Source organism: Fistularia commersonii, chromosome 17 (assembly GCF_037954325.1).
Source record: "Fistularia commersonii isolate RoL2024-O1a breed Wild chromosome 17, RoL_Fcom_v1.0, whole genome shotgun sequence".
NCBI lineage: Eukaryota > Metazoa > Chordata > Actinopteri > Syngnathiformes > Fistulariidae > Fistularia > Fistularia commersonii.
This window is the reverse complement of record NC_141300.1, coordinates 14553820-14580586: the sequence shown is the minus strand read 5'-3', so window position 1 is coordinate 14580586 and position 26767 is coordinate 14553820. Positions and strand designations below refer to the sequence as shown.

The 26767-nt window shown below is 40.0% G+C and overlaps 3 protein-coding genes across 5 annotated transcripts; 1 reads left to right on the top strand and 2 right to left on the bottom strand.

The window, feature by feature from the left end:
* Nucleotides 1-2862: 2862 nt before the first annotated feature.
* LOC147225310 (transmembrane protein 53) lies at nt 2863-6062 on the bottom strand. 3 transcript variants are annotated; one of them, XM_086163177.1, is made up of 5 exons: nt 5771-5850; nt 5591-5657; nt 5149-5422; nt 4081-4327; nt 2863-3985 (listed from the first exon to the last, which is right to left on the bottom strand). In XM_086163177.1, exons 3-5 carry the CDS (start codon nt 5410-5412, stop codon nt 3624-3626), a joined length of 873 nt encoding a protein of 290 aa, XP_086019303.1. In that variant the 5' UTR covers nt 5413-5422; nt 5591-5657; nt 5771-5850; the 3' UTR covers nt 2863-3623. The 3 variants fall into 3 exon arrangements, with proteins under 3 accessions (XP_086019303.1, XP_086019301.1, XP_086019302.1); XM_086163175.1 differs by lacking the exon at nt 5591-5657 and having other exon boundaries at nt 5771-6062; XM_086163176.1 differs by having other exon boundaries at nt 5591-5913.
* A 2968-nt stretch (nt 6063-9030) lies between these two features.
* On the top strand, nt 9031-17345 carry prrt4a (proline rich transmembrane protein 4a). The gene is made up of 3 exons (XM_086163525.1): nt 9031-9437; nt 9653-10583; nt 14496-17345. The coding sequence occupies exons 2-3, from the start codon at nt 9773-9775 to the stop codon at nt 16601-16603; spliced, it is 2919 nt and encodes a 972-aa protein (XP_086019651.1). The 5' UTR covers nt 9031-9437; nt 9653-9772; the 3' UTR covers nt 16604-17345.
* A 63-nt stretch (nt 17346-17408) lies between these two features.
* On the bottom strand, nt 17409-26594 carry impdh1a (IMP (inosine 5'-monophosphate) dehydrogenase 1a). Its single transcript, XM_086163526.1, has 16 exons — nt 25683-26594; nt 24652-24750; nt 23090-23138; nt 22297-22398; nt 22125-22199; nt 21786-21992; nt 21585-21672; nt 21296-21495; nt 20991-21081; nt 20801-20896; nt 20479-20622; nt 19660-19801; nt 19398-19541; nt 19240-19323; nt 18729-18745; nt 17409-18563 (listed from the first exon to the last, which is right to left on the bottom strand). The coding sequence occupies exons 1-16, from the start codon at nt 25916-25918 to the stop codon at nt 18463-18465; spliced, it is 1875 nt and encodes a 624-aa protein (XP_086019652.1). The 5' UTR covers nt 25919-26594; the 3' UTR covers nt 17409-18462.
* Nucleotides 26595-26767: the final 173 nt, after the last annotated feature.

Sequence of the window (26767 nt, the reverse complement as noted above, 5' to 3'; positions counted from 1 at the left end):
TTGGAGGTTCTGAACCCCACCAGTTTCATATGCACATTCACCGAACCCGTCAACTACAATTGCTCAACTTGGCATTGCAAATCATGCAGTTAGGACTCCGACTCCCATCATGTTATACATGTGAATCCATATTCATCCGACCGCTTTCTTTTTTAGCTCAATCACGGTTTGCACGAAGGGATTAAAATATTACGAAAGAAACACACAATGTACCGTCACGACAGTCTCAAGTTGTCGACTGAGCGCACCCTGATCCCTGGGGCACAGATCGTCCGAGCTATGTAGTGGGATCACCTGTAGCGTGGGTGGATGTCGTGAACTCTGCTAAACCCCTGAGACTGACTCACAGAACCCCTGGGGCTCAATCGAACCCAGGTTAAAAACCACTGCTCCAGAGTCAAATCCTTGATCCACATGTGTCTGTCACAGTCAGAGCAGGTGAATCCATAGGCTGGGGTTTTAGATATAGTGCTGGCTTCATGTCTCCATGCACGTTTCTTCATCCATCTATCAGTTCGGGCCTCTTCAAGTCTGTGCACACTTTCTTGGCAGAGCCTCCGCCAGGTGGAGGGCTGGGTGGCGGCCTCCTACAGTTGGGTTGGCTTTAGGCTGCACTTTAACATCAGAATTTTCACACACACACACACACACACACACACACACACACACACACACACACACACACACACAGGCATACATATATACAGTACATACATTTATATTAATTCCCCTCTCGAGCCGTCCTCAAGTGGGTCATGTTCCAATAGCGCCGTTGTCAGCAGACAGTAGCTATGGTTAAGATGGTAGGCGCCTGGCAAGGGAGTAACCCCCAAACAACTTCCAGAGGGCTTCAAGGAGATTTTAGTCCAGCATCCATCTGCTTGGGTGGGGGAAGCGGTGCACCATCAACCCTGTGTCTAGTGGGGATGGTGCGCTGGAGACCTCGACAAAATATGCTGCAGATCGACGTAAGGAATACTTCAAATCCTGATGATATGCCTCCCAATGAGGAAGATGAGTCAGTGGTCCAGCTTTCCTATTTTTAAGGTTGAAGTTGTCAAGGTAGTCAAATAGTTTCTGAGTGGCAGGGCCCCGGGGATAAATGTAGTCTGCGGTTCCTTAAGGCTTTGGATGCTGGGATGCACATGTATGTATGTATGTATGTATGTATGTATGAATACATGACCCCGCAATCACCTTCAACACAGAGGATGATGGAGGAGATCCACAGAGACTAGTTCACCTGGCCCACATAACATTGATGGTGGTGTCGCAAAACACTGTGCTGAGCAGCTGGGAGATTTATTTCAAATCATGTTCCAGAGATTTATAGACAGCAGAATAGTTCATCAGCTGCGGAAACGCCCCAAAGTGATCTCCATCCACAAGAAGAGTACCACCAAAGCACCTTGTGACTCCAGACCCATGGCTCTAACTTGACTTGTGATTAAGGCTTGGAAAGGATAGTTAAACAACACACCATTGGCATAACCAGTTCACTGATGGACCGGCTTCAATTCGCTTACCGCACAAGCCGAGTGTGGATGACGGCAAAATATTTATCTTAGTCATCACACACAGACATCTTCCACCTGGATTACCAACTCAATGCACCCATGACTGCAGATCCACTCAACCCAACTTCACCCTGATAAAATATGCAGATGACAAAGTCCTCCTGTCTCTGCTGACGGGCCAGTTGCAGCCCCTCAGATCAGTCCTGAGCGAGTTTGTGGATTTGGTTTGATAACTCTTGTTTGGAGCTGATTGTCAATCAAACCAAGGAGATGGTGGTGCAGCTGTCACCACCATGATTCATGGAGACCCACTCAAACTTGTTGAGGAGTACAAGTACCTGGGCAACAAGCAAACATTTTCCATGAACACTGAGGAAATCCTCAAAAAATGTCATCAGAGAAAGTTCTTCTTAAGGAGATGGAGGATCAATTTTGTTGGCGTCAGGAAGAGCATCCTCTAGACTTTTACTTCCCCTACATCAAGAACATGATCACCTTCTCCATAACCTGCTGGTTTCACTCAACCAGCCTCCAAAACAGAAACTGTCTGCAGAGCACTGTTACTGTATGTTTAAAAATCATTCACGATCATCTCAGAACTCCGCAAGCTGTATAGAACAATATGACACTTGGGTTTTTGGTGTTTGAGTGGCTGCCATTATGTCGCCCGCTTCGCCGCCCTGCTTGCAGGACTAAGAGGAGAAGGGCTGCCTTCGTATCCAGGGCTGTTCAGCTCGACTCCAACTCAGAAATACATCCCTCACACATACACACACATAAAACTTAAACTCATGTTTCACAGTTGCAATATACCTTTGCACTTTATTACTGCAAATATTTGCTTACAGATCTAATCAGATTACAAATCTAATCAGATCTACCCCCCCCCCATGTTTCAGATGTGCTATTTGCTGTCCGTCTTGTACTACCTGTTGTATTTGCATCGCCAGGGGCCAAATAAAGTTTTTGAGAGTTGAATACAATGCCAATGAGTAATTTTTCCTGCTCAAACATGATCTGGGTTTCTCAAAAGGACATGTATTTTCGGACTTCTATCCAGTTATAATTTACAACTTAGAAGTCTGATGAAATAAAATTATGAATGGTTATTACTTTAAAAAAGAAAAAAATAATGTTTCCTTTTCAGCAGCAACAACAATAATCCCTACTTCCACCTCTTCTGATTTAAGGTGTAGCAGCAGAGACTACAATTTTTTAACAAACTAGAATCAGATGACCAAAATAAATGTCCACTTTAAAACATAGTTTTCTTGAGGCTTTAAAAACAATACGTTTAATACTAGGTTTGTTAAGTCAAAATAATGCACAACACTTGGCAATGTCACCAAAAAATCTTTTTAATAAATGCACAAGGCACACAAGTGTGAAGTTTTCAAGTTATGATGACAATCGTCTTGATAATATGAGGCAGTTCACATAAAATAACAGACATCTCCAGTTACATTTGGCTTTCGTACTTTAAACACAATTTATAAATATTTTAAACGACAGTTGATTGTCATCCTTGTCCAAGTTAAGTACTTTTGTAAAACAAAAACAAAAAAGAAAAAGGAAGAAATATTAAAGTATCTAAGTAAGATTAGAGATGAAAAAATGTCAACTAAATGTCAGAGAAGCACAAATAGCTGATATGTGTTGAATAGTGGATGATTCTTCAGGCATCAAAAATACTCCATCCATCCATTATCTAATGCTTATCCTTCACTTTGGGTCGCAGCTATAGTGGAGCCAATATAGTGGAGCGGGTAGAGATGAACAATCATTTAGTCTCTTATTCATACATTTCACATGTATTCTAATAGATATCCTGCATGTTTTTGACTGTGGGAGGAAACCAGAGGAGATCCACACAGACACGGAGAGAACATGCTAAACATTCCACAAAAAGAAAAGCCATTTGGGACCTTCTCGCTGTGAGGTAGAAGAACTAAGCACTGTGCCACCACCCCACATCCAACATAGGAACAAAGAAAAAAATATTATTTTCTTCACATATTTATGATAAATATATGCATGTATTTTTGCACATGTCTAACAAAATGAAATTGTCCTACAAAATCGTAACGATGCAAACTCGAAACACTTTTACATCTTAGCCTTCATTGGTAAAATTTGAAGTGACTGGAGGAAGAGGTCCAGTGTGGACAGATATTCTTGTGGGTGCTTCTTCAGATGACCTGCATGTTTTGAATCTACCCACTTCTTTGCTGTGATATTTATTCCACGCTTTTGCAAGAAATCGATCACCTCTTCCGTAGCACGTGGGTCACTCAACGGATCATTCTCACAAAAGAAAAAGAGTGCAGGAGTAATGACAGGACTGTTCCAGAATGCCTTGATACTCATGTTAAAGTAATCCACAGTTTGCCGTTTGAAGATGCTGAAGTACAGCAGGCTTACTCGTTTTATCAGTGTTTCCCAACGAGGAAATGTAGTCTTACCAACACCTGGGTAGAGAGAACAGAAAACCACAATCACTCTTTTTTTAGACTGAGAAATATTAATAAAACAGTATTTTAAATCTTGTTAATACTGGACTAACCTGTAGCCATTGTGTCTAATGAGCCTACGACCAAGCTATCATACACTTGTCCTTTTATCCTGTCAAGGAGACCCTGATATTTCTGTGTGTCCTGGGACACATGAACCAGCAGCTGAGTATATGTGTAGCCGCCAATTGAGAAGGCATGGATAAGTAACGGCCGGGAGGCAAACTGCTCACTCTGGAGCAAATCCAGCAACTTCTTTCCATGAGCCAAGCCCCACTTAGGCCAAAGGAATTGCTTCACCTAGTAAAAAAGAACAACAGCTTCAACAGAAAGTTGAAGCAACTCTCATTTGATCGTTAGTCTTACATGATTTCATCTACAATAACAGGTAATCACTCTAAAAAAAGTGTTCAATATGAGTAACTTGTGAGGTATCTCAGTCAGAATAATTTCAAGCAGCAGATGTCTTTATTTAAAAGTGATAACAAAATACTGTCGTTTGAATGACAGCCCTATCCGTCTTTGGGCATGCTGTAATTATCCTATCCAGACTACGAGTGACATCTTTCCAAGCCACTTTCATAGATATGAAAAATGACTGAATGACCTCTTCTTCCGATGACCTATCCTAGAAAAAAATAGGCTGTTGCCATTGTCATTTAGCTATTCATTTTGCAAAAGACAAATGTCTGTCTGGGCTCAAGTTCGACTTTAAAAAAGTTGCCCATTGTTGGTTCGTATTCGAACATGATTTCCAGTGTGGTTTGCCTATTTTGTAACGAGCAAATCTAAAGCCCTGATGTTTATACAGTTGTAATTAACTTGCACAGCCTAAACCTGCCAGCACCTTTGCATATTTTGTAAATACAGAGTCACTCTAATTTGGGCAAAGGGTCAGAGTCAGAAATTTGAAGTGGGAGAAAAAGTAAATAAGAACAATTTCTGTGAAGCTGGATACATAATCACAGGAGGTCCACCTCAAAACATGCAACACAAAGCGATTTTTTACAACAACTGTCTGACAAGAACAACAAATTGTGTTGATACAGAGATACCAGGTGTTGTAAGCTTATTGTTGTATCATTTCTAATCCTTCTAATCTCCTATTAAACTATCCTTACCTCAGTTTCCACCACAAGCACGTCAAAGCCTCGATGGAGGTAGATTTCGCAATATTTAGCGATTGCTTGCGGACGTGAACCCAACCATGGGAGTATTAGTGTAAGAGGTTTATGATCTTGAGAGGCTTTGGGCTGACATCCGGCCTCTGGGGTTGCTAATTCATTCATATAAAAAGTGACATTTTTACTTAGTTGGTGGGAGGTAAAAGCTCTGCTCACAGCTGTTCTGCCCAGCATCGCTGCAGCAGTGGGTGCCCACTTCATTGCAGAATGTCTGCAAGAAAATAAGCACAGGATAGAACAATCAGTCTTTAAGCTATTTACATCAGTTACAGTCTGGGAAACGAAATTTAAATTGACCGAATCTCAAACAAGGCAGATTTTGCCGATTAGCATGAAACCACACAGTATCAAGACAGTCCTCCATCGTTTGATAACTTACATTCACAATCTTAAAAGTCGAAAGTTTTTCATTTGATGAGATGTACAGTTCCTCTTCAAAGGACGCACTGGCATAGTTGAAAGAAGGTATCTCCAACAAGAAAACTTTTCGGTTTTTAAGAAGACTAATTACTTATAATGTTAGCGAACTATTTCTTAACTAACTGGCTGAGTTACGAACCGTTTCTGGAGTTTAGTGCGAGGTTCTTCAATCTGTGAGGGGAGGGATGTAAAAACACTAGTTTCGTCAGGGAAGGACAAATCGTTTGTCCTGACCTTTCGCCTTCCTTTTGTTGATGTGGATGATATGTCAGAAGGATACAACCTAGTGATGGGCGTATCGATTATTCGCAGACCTATATTCTGGAATTGATTCTTGAAATACTGCGCTAATATAAAGCCTACAATTTGTTTTGTAAATTGCTCTGGGAGTTTAAGCATTACATTTACGTTTGGAAAAGTGACAGGGCTAACTTAGATGGGCTTCCGTGTCACATGGTCATGGCAGCCTATCAGAGGTCAGAGCCGAAGCTCTCAGTGCGCAGACTCAGTCAAGCAACGCCTCCGACCTCACTCGAGTGTACAGGGTTATCCATGATGGATGGCAGTTTCTTAAGCATCCTCTTGTGGGAGTGCATGTATTCTATTTCAAAACCACTCTTGCATTTGTTTAATATGTAAATCAATTTTTTTTATTGCACCAATTAACAAAAAACACCAGGCTGAGTGTTCAGCCTGGTGTTCAGAAAAAAATCAGATGCCTCAGCCTGGATGGGCTGTCGTGATGTGTCATGTGCAAAAAATGCAACTCTGAGAGCTAATACTTTGTGGTGGATCAGAAGAGCCGGCGCGCATCAAGTGAGAGCCGGCTTGCAGTCTTTTCCTTTCCCTGTTCAACTCAGCCTGAGCACTGCACCCTCTCTGTTTTCACATGATGGAGTGATCCTATATCCGCCTTGCCACCATGCTGGACAATCAAAACAAAATTCTGCCGTGAGCAGAGCTGGGACTGAGCACTGTGAGAAATCAGCAGGGAGAGGAAAAAACTGGGAGCTGGCTCTTCTGATTCACTACTACACTGATTCATTTTTGCACATGACACATCATAGCGGCTGGCAGTGTTGTCAGATTGGGTTTTACATCAGCGGTGAAAATAAAGCATTTGATGAGGGAGAGGAAATTTGACTGTGTTTCAATACGTATAGTGGTTTATTCCAAACAGCTTTGAATTGAAGGATTTGATAGCTTTCCAACAAGTAACGTCACTGGCCATACGGGATTGCCCTGGTTTCAAACATTTTCACCATTTTTTGTTTTCATCTGAATACGACAATGAGTTACCTGACTTCGAACATATTCTGTTCCACTCTTATTACCAACCTATTAAACCTACAAAACTATCAGGGACAAATTAGCAATGTATTCAACACAAAGGCATTATGCAAGACGGTGTCTAATGTGTATCTGAGTACCAGGAAATCCCATCCTCATTGTCTCACTTTATAGACTCCTTTTGAGTTTTCAGATTAAAAATAATCCTCAGGTAAAGGATTTTGTAACTTTCCTGGCAGTTGCAATCCCAACAACCTTCCACCAATATATTCACTATCCCTCCTCTTTACATGAACAAACCACTTCAGCCTGGCCTGACCTTCTCTGCAAAACAACTCATTCCTGATCCTATCCTTCCTCGTGACTCCCAAAGATAACCTCAACAGCTTCATCTTTGTTGATGCAGTTCTAGTAATGATGATCTAACCAAGGCTTGTCAAATTGTCTCCACTTCAGTGAACAGCAGTGAAAACCCACTACATAATTTAGTAATCACAATGCTATGTCCATGCTGCGTACTGTTAATTTTGAAACTTTAATTTTTTTTTCAATATATATATATTTTTTTTATATAAAATGCCTTTATTTTATGATAGGCACATTTTCTACCTACCTGTAAGTATTTTCCACTTATTTAACCACTACTGCTATTCATTTCATCACTTTTACTGTTGTAATACTAAACTGAGTTATTTTTTGCATTTATAGGGCTTTTTTTGCTGTTGTTTTTGTTTTCATTTGTTTTATTTTTCCAGTGTCCACAAAGATAGGGATTTTTTTTTACAAGAGATTTTGAATATTCAAATCGGTGAATTGTGTCAGTGTTGTATTCAGTGGGGGGAAAATCATATTTTTTGCAGTTAAAACAATGTCTTCATGAGAAATATGATAAATAAAGTTCTTTTTTATTCCACCGTCATGATTTTCAAAATAAGTTGTGCATGTGATTAATTTACTTTAACATCTAGCAAGAGTGACATAAGGGACACAAAAGATTTAACGGAAGGACCTTTACGTCGACTTGTGCTTATAGTGTAAAGAATGTCAATATGTTTGCTTTACAGTTTTGCTGTATTTTCACGCTTTGTCCAGAAACTACAACATATTATCTTTTCTTTGCAAGGATCGCTTTGTTTCTGTTTCTTATCCTGGCTGTCCACGTTCTCAGCTTGACTCAGTCCCTGCTGACTTTGTCTAGTTGGAGGATGACCTATGTCAACAGGGCCCACTTGCTCAATGAATCTGGATAGTAAGTGTGAGGCGGCAATAATTTGGCCATGTCCCTGACTGAGCTCATATGTTTGGCCTGCCATTGTTCCTTTCCAGTCACCTTACTTACGGCTGGGTTGCTACTTTCCTGTGCCATCATCAGACAACAGATCAATCACAACCATGGGAAGTTCAAATCTTCATTGTTGACTGACTCTATGAGTTATCATCATCCCCCCTTGGTAAATATGCACTTGTTTGCATCAGCTATGTTTTGACAGTCGTGTGGCCTGATTTGGACCATGTACAGTCAGAAATCAAAGAGCTACAGAAGTTTTAGAATATTTATAACTAGAACAAAAAACAAAATTGTGACTTTGCTTCATATTTTCTACAGCCAAAGGTATGTGGATCAGTGTCTATTTTAGAACCATCCATGGGAATTAAATTAGGCCATGAGGCTGCTGGATTTTCCCTCGTAGATGAAGCACAAATCAGTAAAAGTGAATAGGAAAGAATCAACACATATGTAACTCTGAATTTTGCTCCTCATATGAGATATTAAAATATCAAGTTAGAAAGTGCAGTCACAAGTCTTTATGTACGTACACCATAACACACAATGCATGTAAGCCAGTCGAACAAAATGACTGAATGCTTCTTCTGATATCATCTCAACTCAGCTGTTGATGGAATTGTTACCTTTTGAAGCGCAGACATTAATTTCCACAATACTCAACACCACATCTTGATATGCGCTAGGTCAGTAGGGCAGTGTCTGCCCGTTAGCTGGTGATTTTTAATGAGCTCCTATGACATGTTCCTCTCCCCTCCTTTCCTTTCCTCTCCTCTCATCTCCTTCACCCTCTTCTCTCTCCACTTCCATCCACTGCATTTGAATACAGTTTGATTCACCCCTCTGCTCATTTACGCGCATTCATGGTACTGTAGGGGTGCGCGCACAAGAGGGTATTCCGTGAATTTTTGTGGGATCGCAGGCTGAGCTGTAAAGTATCTGCTCCACTATGAAATGGCAGTGATTTAGTTGCTGTCTAATTCAGAGGAACAGGATCGGCAAACAGGCACCTCACTGTAAGATCTGAGTCGCAGCAGAGTGTTGGATAGTGGGGGTTGTCTGCGGGAGGTGGGGTCCGTCCCATGTGTTGACTGCCTGATGGAAAGAAGAGGGGCACAGAACAGTGTTTATGAAAGAGAACGGCGTGCTACGCAGAGAGACTGCAGGCATGCAGCAGTGCAGTGCGACATATATGCTTAAACAGCCTGCAGCAGCGTGGGCTACTAATGAGGTAAGAGCTCCGTATTAAGAATGATTGCATGAAAAACAAGCAGCGGGAAAATTTTAACTATTCATGTGCTTTTATGAATGAATCAATGTACTCCAAGGCTTTTTATGTATATTATTTGCAATTTAGCAATTACCTCCCTGGAACGATTGCAGACTTATAAGACCAGCAAATGAAATAATTCCAAATTGGATGAGATTCGTCTATTTTCCCTACAGGTTTTCGAAGCGTGAGATCAACTAGAACATGCCCCAAGATATCCGTCAAACATGTGACGGGACAGTAATATTTAAGAACCAGAGCATGTGAAGTTTTGCTGAAGTCTATAGACCTTCACCATGTCATTTATTTGGAATCACTTTCATTTAGCCCTTATGTGGGTTCTTTTATTCTATGTGACAGTCTCAACTGGCCAAAATCTCAAGGAAACTGAACAGCCAGACATTCTTACAGGGATTCAGCAGCTCACACCATTCCCACAGATTGAGCCCCGAGAAGCACCTGGAAATAATGTATTTCTGAAAGAAAATATGGGCTCAAAGGCTCCACCCATGGACTGGTCGTTGTCATCTTCTGAAGAAATTGATAGACAAGGGGTTCTCGGTGAATATTCTGATGTACAGGAGAGCTCTGAAACATCGCTTTTGCATCATGATGAAAACGGACTTGCCTTATCCAGACTCAAAGCATTAGCAACTAATGATGTAACTCTGAAAGTGAACGCTCAACCAAAAGACTCCTCTTCTGGAACAGCACCAAAACATTTCCAGGAACAATCAAATGATGACTCTGCTGAGACCGGTACCATGAACAACAATCTATCTGTGTTTCATCCCACAAAAAAAGGAGAAGACACACCGACTTTTCAACCCAGGCAGAATGAAACAGCAGATAGATATTTCCCTTTGCATCTGTTGGTCTCACTTCCAACGGACACAACAAAACAGGACTCTTTGATTTCTACCAAATCAGGGCTCGTTCCTGAGCACAGCACTCTACCTGTGGCATTTGAAAGTTTGGGAATGGATGCGGGCATGAAAGGAAACACACAGGTGTGGACTCCCTCAGCAGTGACAGAGGGTGGGGATGGATCCAATGATGAAACAGATGATACTTTGAAAACAGAGGCTGTCATGGAAACAGAAAAAGGTAAGACTTCCTGTTTTTTCTCTTTTTTTTTTCCATGAATGGCAATTGATTGATTTGGTATTTGTGCTATTTGATGGAAAACACTTGTCACATTTGCAGAGTAGGTGGCTGTGTGCAAAGTCCATGTATGACTTCTGCAGTGTTGTGAGTTTACTCACATTTACACATTTACTTTACTTTCCTACTGTTTTTCTTTTTCTCGCGCTCAACCTTTTTTTTTGCCATGCATGAACTTTCGCTTACATGGGTAAAAAAGATTTTTCTTATCGTATGGATGGCCCATTAGCTTTCAGTCTAACCAATAAGTTTAATTTTATGTTCGGTGCATACATTCTTGTACGATTTACACATTTTTTTAGCACTCACTTGTCAAATCAAATGATGGCCTTGTGTCCACAAGTGTTGTGGTTTGTTGAGGGCTTTCACGGAAGTGTGTTAACACTCTGTCACAAAGGATTATCTTCTGACTTCTCATTGTTTTAGGTGAGCACAGAACCAGATTTAGGACAGATTGCAGTGCATGGCAATTTAGAATTACTTTTCCAAAGAATTACCATCTTTTATTATTTATTGGTTTTACCATCATTACTTATTAAAGTTATACTACCCTGCAGTTTTTTTTTTTGTCTTTTTTTTTTTTTTTTTTAAATCCCATATGGACAGCATATACAGAAGCCCCTTGACCATATCTAACAATAGCTACACAGAATGAGAGCAGCAGTAAAGTCAATACTGGAAAACTAACATCAATTTCTCTCTCTCTCTCTTTTGCTTCTCTCTCTCTCTCCCCACACAGACATCAATAGTATACACAAATTACTTGCTCCCATTCACTCTGTGACCCAGTTAGAGGTTCCCTACTACAGGCCTGTGCTGGTTTATAATGGATAAACTTCCCATAGAGCAGTTCCTTTCTATACACTTCCAACACTTGAACCTTGAACTTAACCTTAATAACCCTGAGAATTTTCTTCAAGAGCACTGGTCAGCCGTATAGTCATTGTTTGCGGCCAGAGTTTTTTGTTGCTCCAGGATGTGTCCCTTTGAGCCGATGAAGTATCTTCTCCCCAATGCAACGGCAATGCACGGAGCCCTTGCTTATGATTTAACTGTATACAAAGATGGGAGGAAGTGCTCTTGAAAAGACATATCAGAAAATAAGGATAGCAATTTTCTGCTTTTCTTGACAAGATTCTACCTCATTTCCGACTCCGCAATCTAAATGTTCAGCAAAAACATCCAGTATTACCATAAAGCAGCAAGACAAAAAAGGGACTTTCCGCTTCTTTTAAATATTTTGAACTTCAATTGTTAAAGAATGCTTCGGTCAATTAAAATTTGATTATGTATACAAAGCATTAACAAAATATGAGAGAATTCACCACCACTCCACATCTCCCCTGTACTGGCAGACACAAGCAGTTCATTCAAACAGTCAATTACAGTCTACAATTTTAAAAATTGTATTTAGAGTTATTGTCATATAAGAAATGCATCAATCTTTACAACTGTATCGATGTTGAAGGTATATAACATCCCGCTCAGAAAAAGATTAGAAACTTTCCTAGGTTAGAATTTCAATGAAGATTTTGAGACAATAGCTTGAGATGCTTAGCCAGACAGATTATATTCATCTTATCTGAAAGAAGTGAAGATGGAGGTCTCTGCATGTACACGTTATGCTCAAATGTGTTTGACAAAGGGAGCGTCTTGTGGTTCGATCCAGAGAGACGTTGCTGAATGAAAAAAAATCATGCCACCTTTGAAGGAATATAGATCTTTATCGCAAACAGCCAGAAAGATCAGATTGAGGATTGAAATTCAGTGGAAAGTGTGTATCTTTGTACCTCCTGGCACAAAACATCCGGTAAAGACCATAAAGAGGTGTTCCTGTATCACTGTCATTTGAAATTTTTGTCATATAAGATCTCACCTTCTGCTAGTGAATCATATGAAATCCTACGACTTTGTCTTCAATAAAATCCCGCAGAAAAGGAATGAATTGTTTGTTTGTTTGTTTAGAAGTTTATTAGGACAGTGTACAAATACATTAAGCACAGAGGCAGAGATGTTTGTACCAGATTATAGCTCATAGCTAATTTCCATCAGTAGTCCTGTACAATACAAATATAAAACTGTAGTAAAAATTGTAATATTTCATTGACAAAGACAAACCCACTCCAAATGCATGCTTGCCATAACCTCAAACAATGTTTTTTGAAAAAATACTAGTCATAAATAACCCCCTGAAAGGCTAAGCTGGCAATTGAACTAGCTGGAAAAACACACATATGTTGTGTTTTTGCTTATCAAGCAACCAAGAACAAATATCAAGAAAAAAAGAAGGGAAACACTTAAAAATGTCTTCAGTAGGGTATTGAGCTCACATTTAACACTTTCCTCTTAAGCAATCACTAGACCGAGGACACAGTCTAGTGCGAAGCGCCACAGTAAACGCCCCGCCCACACTGACCAAACATATAATGCTATGAGGGAAGCGCAACACTGCCACCCTTCTGAGGTGTTTTCAAAAAGGAGAGATTTTTCACTGAACATCTTTCAAGAAAAAACAAACAAATTGTAATTAGAGTCTCCAGATTAGTTCGATGAACAGCCCACATTTGGGTTACGATCCAAAAGGGGAGTCATATGATGTAGATCAGGGGTGTCAAACTCATTTTGGTCCGGGGGCCACATACGACCTAATTTTAATCCAAAGGGGCCGGACCAGTAAAATCATTACCTAGACGTAACGCCAAGTCCAAATTTTTCCTTCGTTTAGTGTAATGGAGGTAAACAGGTAAATGATAAAAATCTTTATAAAAACTGAACTGTTCCTCTAAAAAATACATGAGGAATTAAGATTAAAAATTAATATTGAAAAAAATTGATGAAATTACACCCTAAAAATATTGAGTTAAACGGGAAAATCTTGTCATTGAGGGTAAATTTGCCACAAAAATTTATCAGAAAATGGATTGGTAGCATGTTAGAATACTGTGATAAAGTTCTTTATCTTCTGTAATGCAGTTAAAAAAAAAAAAAAGACTTTTTCATGATATTCTAATATTTTGAGATGGGATTTTTGAGTTTTCTTAAGATGTAAGCCATAACCAGCAATATTGAAATAAAAAGGCTTGCAATATTTCAGTTGATTTATAATGAATCCACAATGTATGACATTTTTGTTTTTGTAATTGCATTACAGAAGATTAAGAGCTTTATCACATTCTAATTTTCTGAGACGTCTTGTTTAAGAGAAGGTTTAATGCTTACAAGGCTAATGGGGGCTTTTCTGGTTATTAAATCAGTCTTTTTAATTTTGCCCGTTTTTGTTTAGTTTTTTTTTTTTTTTTGCTATCGTTTTTGTGGTTTTCAGAGAAATAAGAAAATAAAAGATCATTTTAACAATGTGCCTGGACGGTTTTTCATCAAAAAATCATTTTGTTTTCAAATTTTGAAGCAAAAAATACATTGCAAAGTTACTTTTTCACTCTTTCCTTGCCCGTTTTTTTTTTTTTTTTTTTTTCTGAAACCCACTGTATAAAACCCTTACATGCATGTGAGAAGAAAACATGCGGGCCTCACCAACACAAAGATTTGATTTCAGACAGGGGGCCAAAAAATATTGTTCAGAGGGCCGCAATTGGCCCGCGGGCCGCAAGTTTGAGACCCAAAAATATTGTTATTTTATTTCATAAGGATTGTCGAGAGCGGGTTTGTCGAGAGCATTCAGTAGGACTGGCAGTGCAACGATCTTGTCTTTATATTTGTGTTTCAGATTTATGCGTTGGTAATATGCTTGATGACACCTGGGATACATTTTGAAAATTAAATTTATGTCATAGCATCATCTAACACGACGACGGGCAATGGAGTAACAACTTTTTTCTTCTCATATTTGTTTGACAGGTTACTCAGAGGATGATGAAAAAGAGGTTTCAAAGTCCAGTGACTCTTCCCCACATGATGGCAATTCGAACATGTCAACCGCATCATGTAACGCCTCCAACCAGACGGGGGCTCCGATTTATCCCAATGATTTTATGGCCAATGAATATCTACGTCCCTCTCTGAGTCTCAGCTTTGCTCTTTTTATCCCTTTATATTCAGACTGGAACTCTGCCCTGGCAACATGGGGATTTGCTTGGGAAGCGCACATTTACGGTCTGGGATCCGTCTTTACCCTGTTCAGCCTGATCTCTGTGGTCTGTCTTCTCGGTCTACCCCTGCGCTGTCCTCCGGGAGGCCAATACTTTACTCTGCTGCAGTTGTTCCTTCTTGCATTTACAGGAATTAAAGCATTTTGCTTGCTCTATGACGCTTACAGTCACCAAGATCGCCTCCCACCCCTGAGCTCTTTGCTGCTTTCTCAACTGCCATTCCCCTGTTTAATCTCAGCATTCTCCTTGTCTTTTCTCCTCTTGTCCCTGCACTCACGAAAGCGACTTTCACTTCCAGTTGCCGCTTCAACTTCCTTCTCGGCCTTGCCCAATCCCTGCCTCTTGCTGTGTATTTCCCTTTTGCATTTTGGAGTTTCCCTAGCTTGTGTTGGCCTGCTTGTACTCTTCCAAAGCCTGCCTACGATGATACTTCTTCTCCCTCAAGGTTTGTTTGTATGTTTGACACTGTTTCTCTCATGCGCTTATCTCATCTTTTACTGTTTAATACAAGCCAATAAGAAACACATGTACAGACTGAATGACGGTGGAGAGAGTGGAGGATCTCCTGAAATGATACAACCAGCCAATTGCCCCTTTGCCAAAGTGAAAGACTGGGGTCGAGCAGCGTGGGCTGGAGTCTGGGCATCACTGTGTCTCTTGGGGTGCGGAGGCTTACAGCTCTACGGAATCCTACATGCGCTTAATTTGGATGGAATTGATGGCTATGGATTCCTACCCTGGCCCTGGTGGGGTTACCAAATAGGCTGCAGGCTGTCAGAGGTTGGTGTGTGTCTGGGTTTGTCTCTGATTGGCACACATCCTCTGTTTTGTCACAACAACACTGTCAAGACTATAAGTCATCCAAGACCTGGATCTTGGTCGCGGCTATCCTGCAGCTCCCCTTCGCGGGGGCTTACCCTACTCTCTCAGGAAGCTTTAAATTCTCCTGTCCTTTCCTCTCATGTCTCCTTCTCACAAGATAAACAGGAAAAGCTTGTGGTGTGCGATGCCATTTCAAAGGGACGGTCAGAGGCACTTCCTCTCCACTCTGTGGATCCACCTGGAAATGAAACCGGCTACGGCCCTCAATGCAACCCATCCCAGACTGTGCTACCTCAACCTTCACCCCCAAGCCAACTTAACAAGTCAAAGAATGTAGCAGAGTCTCAGCCTCCCTCGGTAATCTACCTTGGTCTGGAGGTTGACTCGACGGGGGACCTGCGACCTCCATCTCCCATAGACCTGTCTCGCAGCATCGATCAAGCCCTCTTCAGTGAATCATTATTCTCCCACAGCATATTTGGTTTCCCAGGGCTGTTCCGTGCATCTTCTAGCCATTCTTTGAGTTCACCCAGCCAAGGTACGTCACAGCAAGAACCGGTCCGTGCGGATAATTCCCTGTACCGAACCTCTTCTTGCGGAGTAGTATATCAAGAGAACCACACTGTGTCCATCTCAAGACCACCCCAATGTCAGGGTTCCTTAAAATCTCACAAGAAACCTCTCGTGTCACCAGAGCTCATGGATTGGAAAGGGAGTGCATCTGGCTCCACCTTGGGTCTGTGCAAAAAAGCCAAAGAGACGAGAAAACATCGATCACACTCCTGGGTCAATAGAGGGCAGAGCTTTGCTCAGAGCAGCCTACCACGCGCAATTCCCCACTTGTCTTGTCACAGACGTTATCAAACGCTGAGCTTGGCCTCACGGGACAGCCAAGTTTCTGGCTTTCTGGCGGGAACTAAACACCTGAGTGAGAGCAAACAGCTGGAATGGGATCGAGCCGTGCAAGCAGAGTTTGTCAATGTGTGTAGGCAAATCGACGCTTTGAGTGTTTGCAGTGACACTATTGAATTATAGGGTACTGACATGCAATTGTAATTTGAATGATCATGACAGAGTATAGATAATTTTGCAACTAGGTTTGGATAGAAGGATTCAATTTTATTTCATCAAACTGAAACTGTCACTGAATATGAGATGGATAGAACTGATATGCAATATGTACATTTCAACTTATCTTTAAAAAGAGTACAATGACCTGTATATAGTGTATATTTAAATACATTCAAATGTGACTCCCTAGATCTACTTCATGCTGTCATTGTTCTCGATACTCAATGCCATTAGCCATCTCGGCCTTACGGCAAATTTGATCAGGATGTTTCATCAGGATTTTTTTAATGAGTCTAATAAAATGCTGCACTTACTGATGTTTTATACCCTGCAGAAAGACAGTCAGTGACCCTGTGACTGAAACATGCTCAAATTACTTTTTTCTTCCTATTTTTATGCGCATGTGCTCACAGATACACATCGATTTAGACATTTCCACCAAAATTAGTAGTATTGAAATAACTTACTGAATTGTTGATGCACCGTCTGGTAGATGATGACATAAGCAGATGTGATGCAACTGAAATTCAAGGAATCACATCATAAATAAATTACAATGATTGGTCTACTACAGGGGTAGTAGACATTTTAGCTCAGGGGCCACAGGGGGAAAAATCTATTCTCAAGTTGGCCGGACGGGTAAAATCCTGGCATATTAACTATTGTTAACAGTTGTTAAAAGTGTGCAGTGTTTCATTGTGGGCCTTGAGTTCGACACACCTGGTCTACCATGTCTCTGTGTTCACAGTATTGATCGGAAATGTATTTATTTATTTTAAAGATTGGGAAAAAAAAAAACATACATCACATCTTTAACAAGTATCCTATGATGCCGTATTGAAAATGTTGTGTTTTGTAAATGGAATAATGGTGTTGAAGATGTGTCAAATGAAAGTTGAGCAATTTATATGATAGAGAAAAACCACGAGATCAGTTTTGGGTTAGAGTCATTTAATAACTGTTTTCTATCTTATTAAGAAAACATTTTTTTGCCGGTGTTTTCCATATACATAAGATGAAACATTTACATTCAAAAATGTAAATTGTTGCTCCTTCAAGTGCTGCTAGTTACATATTTGTATACATGAATGAAGTTGTTTCTTTTTTTCTTGTCAATGCCACAATCCATTCAAAAAGCTTACCACAATATACAGCTTGATGACTTTCTCACATTTTGTCCAGTTAGAGCAATAACATTGACCATGTTTCTCGGAAAAAAAAAAAAAATCCGGTGCAGTGAACCTAAAAAAAGCATATGTGAACTATTTATATCTTTTTAAGTTCTGTTCCATGGTTGCAGGCCATTAATTGACATAAAATCCAGTTTTAATCCTTGCAGTCTCAGGAGAGAAGAGAATTCATCACTCAATCATTTATGTCACTTTTTCTCTCACGAGTAAATAAAGCATTAGATATTTAAAACACTTTGCTAAAAGAGTGAGCCTTTTTTTTCTCTCGAATGATCGCATCAAAGTTATTTGATCAGAGATGTGCCGCCGTCCCCCGGTGAATTCAGTCATGGTAAGCTCATCCTGAAGTAGTCAATGACATGTTGTGTTTTTGCTTGTTGTGAAGGATCGGCAGAATAAATAATTACATTATCCCTAGCAGGACTCGATCGCAGCAGGAGAGAAACAGATAAATAGTTCACGGCCAGTAGTTTCCGCTTAGGTGACAGCCAGAATCCTGTCCTTCATTTGAATTTTAATCTATATTAGAATGTGGTTGAGATTCTATTCTTGAAGTAGAAGACAGAAAATGTAACAGTCAATTTTATAAATCCAAAAATAAAATGTTGATCGGCAATAACACCGCCAGTTTGATCACATGCGCCCAGTGCACCTCAGCGCTGCTGGAGTTGGGACGTTCGGGCCTGATCGACTATTTCCTCTTCCTCCAGCCTCAGTATAGCCGCTTCTCGTAACTGGAGATGGAAAAGGAAAATGAACATTTCTTCTGTGGTGATAACACGTCTTAACTGCAGGAACGACTTTAGAGGCGGATACATTTTTTCACCTGAATTCTCTAATACCTTTCGACTATAAAATTAATAATGATGAGTGTTGGGTAACCACGTGGATGTACTTACATGGTACAAAAGAATATCTAATATGATAGCATGAGTAAGAAAGGGAAAAGAAAATACAATTTTATGAGCAAATGACATGTAAATAGCATTCTCTTTAACAGCAAAGATTGTTTTCTGTTTTTGAGAAATCGACCGACTGCAAGTGAAAGTGAGAAACATAATTTGCGGCGGGTCCGAAGGTTTCCGGTTATCCAGGTCGTTGTCAGTCGTTGTGAAATCCTTATCCTTAGCAACCGGATTTGCTATCTTTCCATGAAGATGTTTCGCCTCACATCTGAACTGAGGAAGCCTGAGGTGAAAAATCTTCAAGGAAAGCGAGGTTGCCACAATAAGATTTGACACGGGTTATTTTATAGTGTCTTCTTCGTGATACGTGGGTAAAGGGAGGAAACCGAACACGACAACTCGGAGATATATGACAAAAACTTTGAGAAGCACAAAAAGGTTTACAAGAAAGGAGAGGTGGAAGTCGAGGAATTGACTTAAAGCTGTGATCAGAGGTCAAACTTACGAGTGAAGGCCATGAACTCCCCCTTCCATTTGAGCAGACATGGTTCTCTTTTCAAACTTTAGCTCTCCAGAGTACATCATGGACCTTGAAGAAAAAAATATAATGCTCATAAATTAGCAGTGAAACACGCAAGCATCTTCACACATAAACAGGCTTACCGTAAAATGGACAAACTCTTGGCTCCTATGTCCTGACAGCCATGTTGGATACCAGCAATGAGGTAAGGAACAAATTTATGGATGGAGCCTTTATCCTGGACAGATCCTGACACACCTTGTGCCACCTTTACCTTATCTCCCTCACTGGACCGACACAGTCATTTGTACGATGTTAATAATGAACACACACATGCTTCTGATTGTATATTCTTGGGAGTACATTTTCATACAGTAAAGCACCTCCGTCTCACTATAGCCCAACCTGAAGTAACGTTTTTGACTGTTGTTTTTTTCCATTGCGTCCAAAGAGCCCATTCCTCTATACTTTTTCAGACGCACTCCATCCGAAAAGAAATATTCTCCAGGAGCCTCAGTTGTTGCCGCAAGTAATGACCCCATCATCACTAAGGGAAAATAAATCAGATAAAAATTCAAAGAAATGAATATAATACTGAAAAAAGGATAGTGGCATTACTGGCAAAAGCTGTGAATGGAAAGGTAAACAACGTATGAAAAAAAAATTGATCTTGATCAGTTTCCTGAGTTTCTAGGCTTTTTTTTCAGAATAAGAATAAGAATAAGAATAAGAATAAGAATAAGAATAAGAATAAGAATAAGAATAAGAATAAGAATAAGAATAAGAATAAGAATAAGAATAAGAATAAGAATAAGAATAAGAATAAGAATAAGAATAAGAATAAGAATAAGAATAAGAATAAGAATAAGAATAGGAATAGGAATAGGAATAGGAATAGGAATAGGAATAAGAACAACCTTATTTATCTTGAAGGAAATTGTTGTGCCAGAGTTACAAGAAAAATATGAAAATAATAAATAATAGTAGAAAATTGTATAAACAGTAAAAACTAAGAGAAAAGGGAAGACTAAGAAACACAAATAAACTATAAAGTGTCTTAAGTAACAAGTGAAAGATAAGGAGTGCACAAGGGCATGAAAAAATATTGTACATGTAGCTGTTATGACATGTTGCACAGTTATGAACATATATATAGATAAACAATTACAATTTAAATTATTACAACTTTTAGTAAGTGGGTGAGTTTTTCTTTCTTTTTTTCACCTGTAGATGCTCCCAGGGCAAGCGCTTTAACTACATGTCCAACCGTCTGAATGCCTCCATCAGCAATAACGGGCACTCCAAAACGCCGGGCATACTCCGCAACCTTGTACACTGATGTACCTTGGGGACGTCCACAGGCCATTACTGAAGAACAAAAGCAAAACGAGTAATATTAAGATTATTTGTAGGTTACCCTACATTTAAAAAAAAAAGGAATGCTACCTTGACTTTAAATTTGAATGGGGAAGTCTGCATGGTTTTTGGGAACAAATAATTTCCTCTAAATGTAGTCACGATCCTAGATCTGCTCAACAAAATGTACCTTCTTGGGTGATACAGATGGAGCCGCACCCCATGCCCACCCTGAGGGCGTCCACCCCAGCGTCAATCAGATTTTTTGCCTGAGCAGCTGTTACCACTAGAGAAAAACAAAACCCATGATGGAAGATTTCAAGGTTAAACTAAAATGAACATTTTCAAAAAAAAAAAAGAAAAAAAGATTTTAGGCTCACCGTTTCCTCCAACCACCTGAAGTTCTGGATATTTCTGTTTGATGTAATTTATCATGTTGATTTGATAAACCGAGTTACCCTGGGAGGAGTCCTATGATTTAAAAGTCGTGACAACAGATAAAGCCTATCTTATGAGTACAGCAAAACAAAACACGAGTAAATCGCCGTCATTTTTTTTTTTAAATCATCACACGCAACACTGAAGTTAAACCGTCCTTATTTCCAGAATGATAATTTATCCATCCTATAATATCAGTCCATTCATACACTAACCCAAGTTTGATCATAGCACCATGAAATCTTACAAGAACGACCACATCGACCCCAGCCTGCATGAGGAGCTCCAATCTGTATTTGTCATCTTCTCTAGTGCCGATTGCGGCGCCGCACAGCAACTGTTTGCGGGAATCCTTTGACGCCAGAGGATAATCTCTGTTCTTCTTCAGGTCAGTCCTAGCAATGATGGCGACCAGCTCATCACTGTCATTCACTATTGGAAGCTTCCCTAAGAAGGCAGAAAGAACCGCGAGCGCCATGGGTCAGAACGTCGCCGTTGTCGATGGATTACTCCAACCGCTGTCTTTACGGGTTTACCTTTTTTGCTACGTTGCAGTATGTCATTAGCCTCTTTTAGTGTGACTCCAGCTGGCGCGACAACTAAATCCTCCCTCTTTGTCATTGCCTGGTTATACAAAGAGGTTATTTTGATGGTGAACGAGATCCTATTAAATGATTCAATTATTTGGTCATTTCAAGCCTCTATTGGTCCCCGCGTAAATAAAAATGTATACGCACCTCCTCCAAGGGCCTGTCGTGATCCTTCTCGGACAGAAAGTCGATGTCTCTCGAGGTGACTATACCAACTAGCTTGCTACCCATCTTGCCAGTTTCTGTAACAGGGATCCCAGAGAAACCGTGTCGGATCTTGGCCTCGAACACGTCCCCGACCGTGTGGCGAGGACTCATCACCACAGGGTCCGTGATAAAGCCCTGCTCAAATTTCTGCCGAAAAACAAATCAAGTTGTCATATGGTCGGGTAGCTTGACGAGTATATAGTCTATATTCTTGAAGTTTCACCCTTTGCTGCTCAGGTTTTGTTTAAATTTCATGATTTTGTTGGCTTTTCATCTTACCTTTACTTTGCGAACTTCATTTGCTTGAAACTCAGCCGTACAATTATGATGAATTATGCCGATCCCGCCCATCAACTGAAGCCAGTGAAACAGACGGAGGGGGGAAAAAGAAACTAATTCAATGATAAGAGTCCAATATAGTGCCATTTGCAAGGCTGTGGCGTCTACTCACTGCCATGGCGATGGCCATGGAAGACTCTGTGACTGTATCCATTGGAGATGAGATAAGTGGTGTCTTAAGCGTTATCTTCCTTGTCAATGCAGAGGTCAAATCCTGAAACAGACACGCTAGAACATGAATGTACCTGTATAATTCAGATAATCACGTCAGAAATATTTGGCGATATCAAAGAGCGCGTACACAGCTTTCGTGAATAATGTGAACATTTTGATACTGGTCCATATTGCACACAAATGCCACCTGGAATGCTGCTGTCGCATTTTGTTTGTTTGTTTTATTTTGTCATATAATAAATCCGAAAGCCAGAGTAAGCGCAAAAGAAGCTGAATTGCTGAACGCACCTGATTATTGTGAGACGACAAAGGCGCCAGTGTTTTGAGCACACCTGCTATGCAACCATTACCCCAAGTGTTAAATCAATTTAATGCCCCGGCAGTTTGCATGCAAGTCAAACAAATAACTGAGTGCTTATGCAGAGTCCAATTAATTGCAAGGATCAGTTTTCCCTCAGCTGACATAAAAAGTCTTACCATTTACCGTTTAATCCAAGATTAATTTTAAGTCCTTATCCAACGAGTTTGTATCTGTTCAATTGTCTCCCAAAAATATTTGAGCCATTATAAAATGCTGCAGTTCTGCATCTCGTACCTGCAGGACAATTTTCAGTGGTGAGTGCTGCTGCACGAAAGAAAGTGAAGCGAATTTCCAAAGTGACAAATGTGTGAAAATCAATACGTTATGAAGGAAACAGATATGCAGTTTTCAATATGCTGTCCGTACTCACCACCTCATCAGAAGTAAAATCTATGAAACCGGGAAGGATCAAGAAGTCACTGAGAAAAAAAGACAAAACAGATGGAAAACAGTCGTGGAACAAGAGAAAACGTAGCTTTTGAACCAAAACAGTAACAAACTAAAACATAACTTTTGGTTTGATCGGCAGTTGCACTTGTCAACCAAAAACCTTCGTTGTTCTTTCCTTTTTTTTTTTTTTTTTTTAAAAAAGGCCACAAAGTCAAGTTCCAGTTTAGCAGTTGAGAACAGCCGAACAAAATGGTCCAAGATCAGCTGACTAACCCAGTCATCGCGGATAAGTGATCAATTTGCTTAGCTCATTTCCTTCATCCACTATATTTGTAAATGCCATTTAAAGCATCTTTAAAAGTGCTTAACTATTTAAACTTATACTTCCTGATCCCTCTGCTCATCCGGTTGCAGCCCATTCTACCTGCGTCACCTATGTTGTCACGGCTGCACTGTTTTTATCTTCAACCTTTGGGTCTTTTGCAACAGCTTTTGCCTCCTAACTCTTACTAGTCTATGGAAGGGCAGGGAAAATAGATTTCCTGAATAAAATATTGTAATTGACAATTGAGTTTCCATTGTTTTCTCCTCTATGATATTAAATTAATTGTAGAATATTGGATTATAATCATTAGTAAGTCACAGTTCAGTTCTACAAACATTAAAAGACAATAGGGCTCAATACTAGTAAACATTTTTTAGAAGAGAAAGGATAAAAACACAATATATTCCATCGTTTTGTCCATTTCTCCCAGTACATACAGTACATTGGAAACCACTTTTTTGCCTTTTACTAATTCTTCCAGACAAAGCGAAACAATTGTGTGAAAAACACAGTGTTCTAAAAGAAATAACCAAGTTGAATGCAGTTCATCGTTACAACCCTATTTACTAAATGTAGGTCTTGACATGTCTAACAAGGCAGCAGTTTTCTAGAATTACAACAGCTGCAAAAATTGTAAGCCTCTCAGCCCATTAAATTGTCCTGCATTTATCTTCTGCACACATAAATCCCACATATTTATCAGTACTACCCCATTAAGAGACTACCATTTACAAGTACAAGTATTCACAAACATACACACACACACACACACACACACACACACACACACACACACACACACACAGCTTTTAATGCCAGGAACACCAGTTTGAGTGATCATTCAAAATAGTATTACTTAATCTGCCATATAAACCCAAGCAGATGTGTGATATCCAGTTAATGGATGGCATTGCATAACTATGTGTTTCTGTGTGTAACTGTGTCAGTGGGGTAAAAATATCATACAATGGGTCATTCAAATACATGGATGTACAATCACACACACAAACACACACACACATACATGTGCACGCATGTATACACATATACATACATATCTTCTTCTTCTTCTTCGTCTTTTGTCTTAATTCTCTGTATCCTCCTCTCACACACCAACTACCTTCATATCCTCTCTCACTACGTCCATAAATCTTCTTACACACATACACATACATATGCAGTATACATACATATATATTTGTGTGAGTATCCCTTACTTGTATGTAAGACCTTCGCCGATAGCAAAGAGTTGCTGCGCCGTTAATCCATCTTCGGGAACATAACCTGTGCCTCCACTGATCAGGTAGTCGGCCATGCTAGAGTAGAAACAAAAAGACTCAGAATGCATGATAGACTACATCTCTTCTTGCTCAGTATCACAGTACAGGACTGTCTCAGAAAATTAGAATATTGTGATAAAGTTCTTTATTTTCTGTCATGCAACAAAAAAAATTAAAAAAAAAAAAATTTTCATGATATTCTAATATTTTGAGATAGGATTTTTGAGTTTTCTTAAGATGTAAGCCATAATCAGCAATATTAAAATAATAGAAGGCTTGCAATATTTCAGTTGATTTGTAATGAATCCAGAATGTATGACATTTTTGTTTTTGTAATTGCATTACAGAAGATAAAGAACTTTATTACAATATTCTAATTTTCTGAGACAGTCCTGTATATAAGATAACAGTATTGTCAATTTTTATGAGAGTATGATAAATGATAGGTTGTGATATATCATCTTAGCATAATTTTATGCCATGATATTCTAATTGATGATATTTCTCGATAATGATCACAAATCATGATGATAACTTTTTTTTGGATAATTTTTTGTGACACAAATTTGAAGTTCTCCTTGTTTGTGGTCTTGGAAACATGATCCAATCAGGTTCCATGACGAAGATCAGCAACAGACAGGAAATGCTAACAAAAGAAACCTATCCTCCTCAATGGAAACTCCTTCTATACACTTAAGATGGCAAGTACAGTAGCTAAGAGGATTTGGTCAGCTGCCCAAGCAGCTTGTAAATGCTCACAGCCGACGGTACTAGAAAGTGAAAACCCTCAGATACTGTACCGACAGTTTTTGTACACATTGCAGCATATCTTGTCAAGTCCGATAGCTTTTAATGCCTCGGTACAATCATTTTTCTTGCTAGTAAATTAAATGGAGAGATGAAAACGTTGTCACTCATGGGCAATCTAAGGTGATAATAAAAATTAAAAAAAAGACCGTAAGACTAACCTCTCTGGTTCGTATCCAGCTTGGATTCGTGTTGCACTGTATCGTTGTGCTGCGGTCTCATGCCCGTGTCCATGTGTAGTTGGGTGGGCAAAAGTGCCAAAAGGGTTGGGTTGTTCCCCATCTCTGTTTGATATACGGGGCCTCGCCGGTTCCATGTCCCCTACAATCCTTCTGTAGTCAATCTGATAGTTGTCCCTCTCCCCGTCCCCAAAACGGTCATAGCTATGACCCTCCATCTCGAGGAAATCCAGGGCTACGAGCACGGCAGGGCCCCACCGCCTCACGCAAATAGACACACACTCCTCAATGACCTTTAGATTTGTATCATTCACACCAAGCGATCACACCCCAACTCTCTAGGTAAACAGTGACCGTAGCACCTCCCACTGGAAACTCCTCAATTATATGCACTCATAAACACCCAGGACTTGGAGTGCGTGTTCACTGGAACACCTTTCAGACACACCTGACATAGGAGTATGCTGTCTTGCCATCTGTTTTGACGCCAGTACCGCAGTTGAAGCAAAGGTTTACACGAGAAGCTCGGGTTCCAAGTAATTCGGCGTTTTGTGCGGAAGCGTAAATTGCAAAGAAGTTCCTCAAAAACAAATTCCAAAAAATTACCAAACCGCCGATATAAAATCCTTCAAAACAGCAGTGTCAGCCCAGTAGAGATTTTAGTCCAGTTTTACCGTATTCATCCTTGAGACCGAGACCAGCTTTCACACAATTGGACATATTTTTATGTCAACTTGATGAAGTCTACGGTCTTGGTGGACCATGCTCATCCCTTCTAGCTTCCTCACTGTTGAGCTGCAGCAGGGACAGGAGAATCTTCTCGGGTGTCTGAGATATGTCCCGCTGGAGACTCAGGAACCACTGAAGCTTAGCTACTCCTAGAGTCCCTCCACTCTGTTCTCCTTGTTCATGCTGAGCTTAACTCTGTTTCTGACAGTAGTAGACGTCACTCTCTCTCAAAGAGGATTGGAGGCATTAATACAAGATGGGGTGGGGTGAGATGGATGGTCAGGGTGGAGTGAAGCAGCAGGACACAGATAGACAATGATGGGTCAAGAAGACCCTCA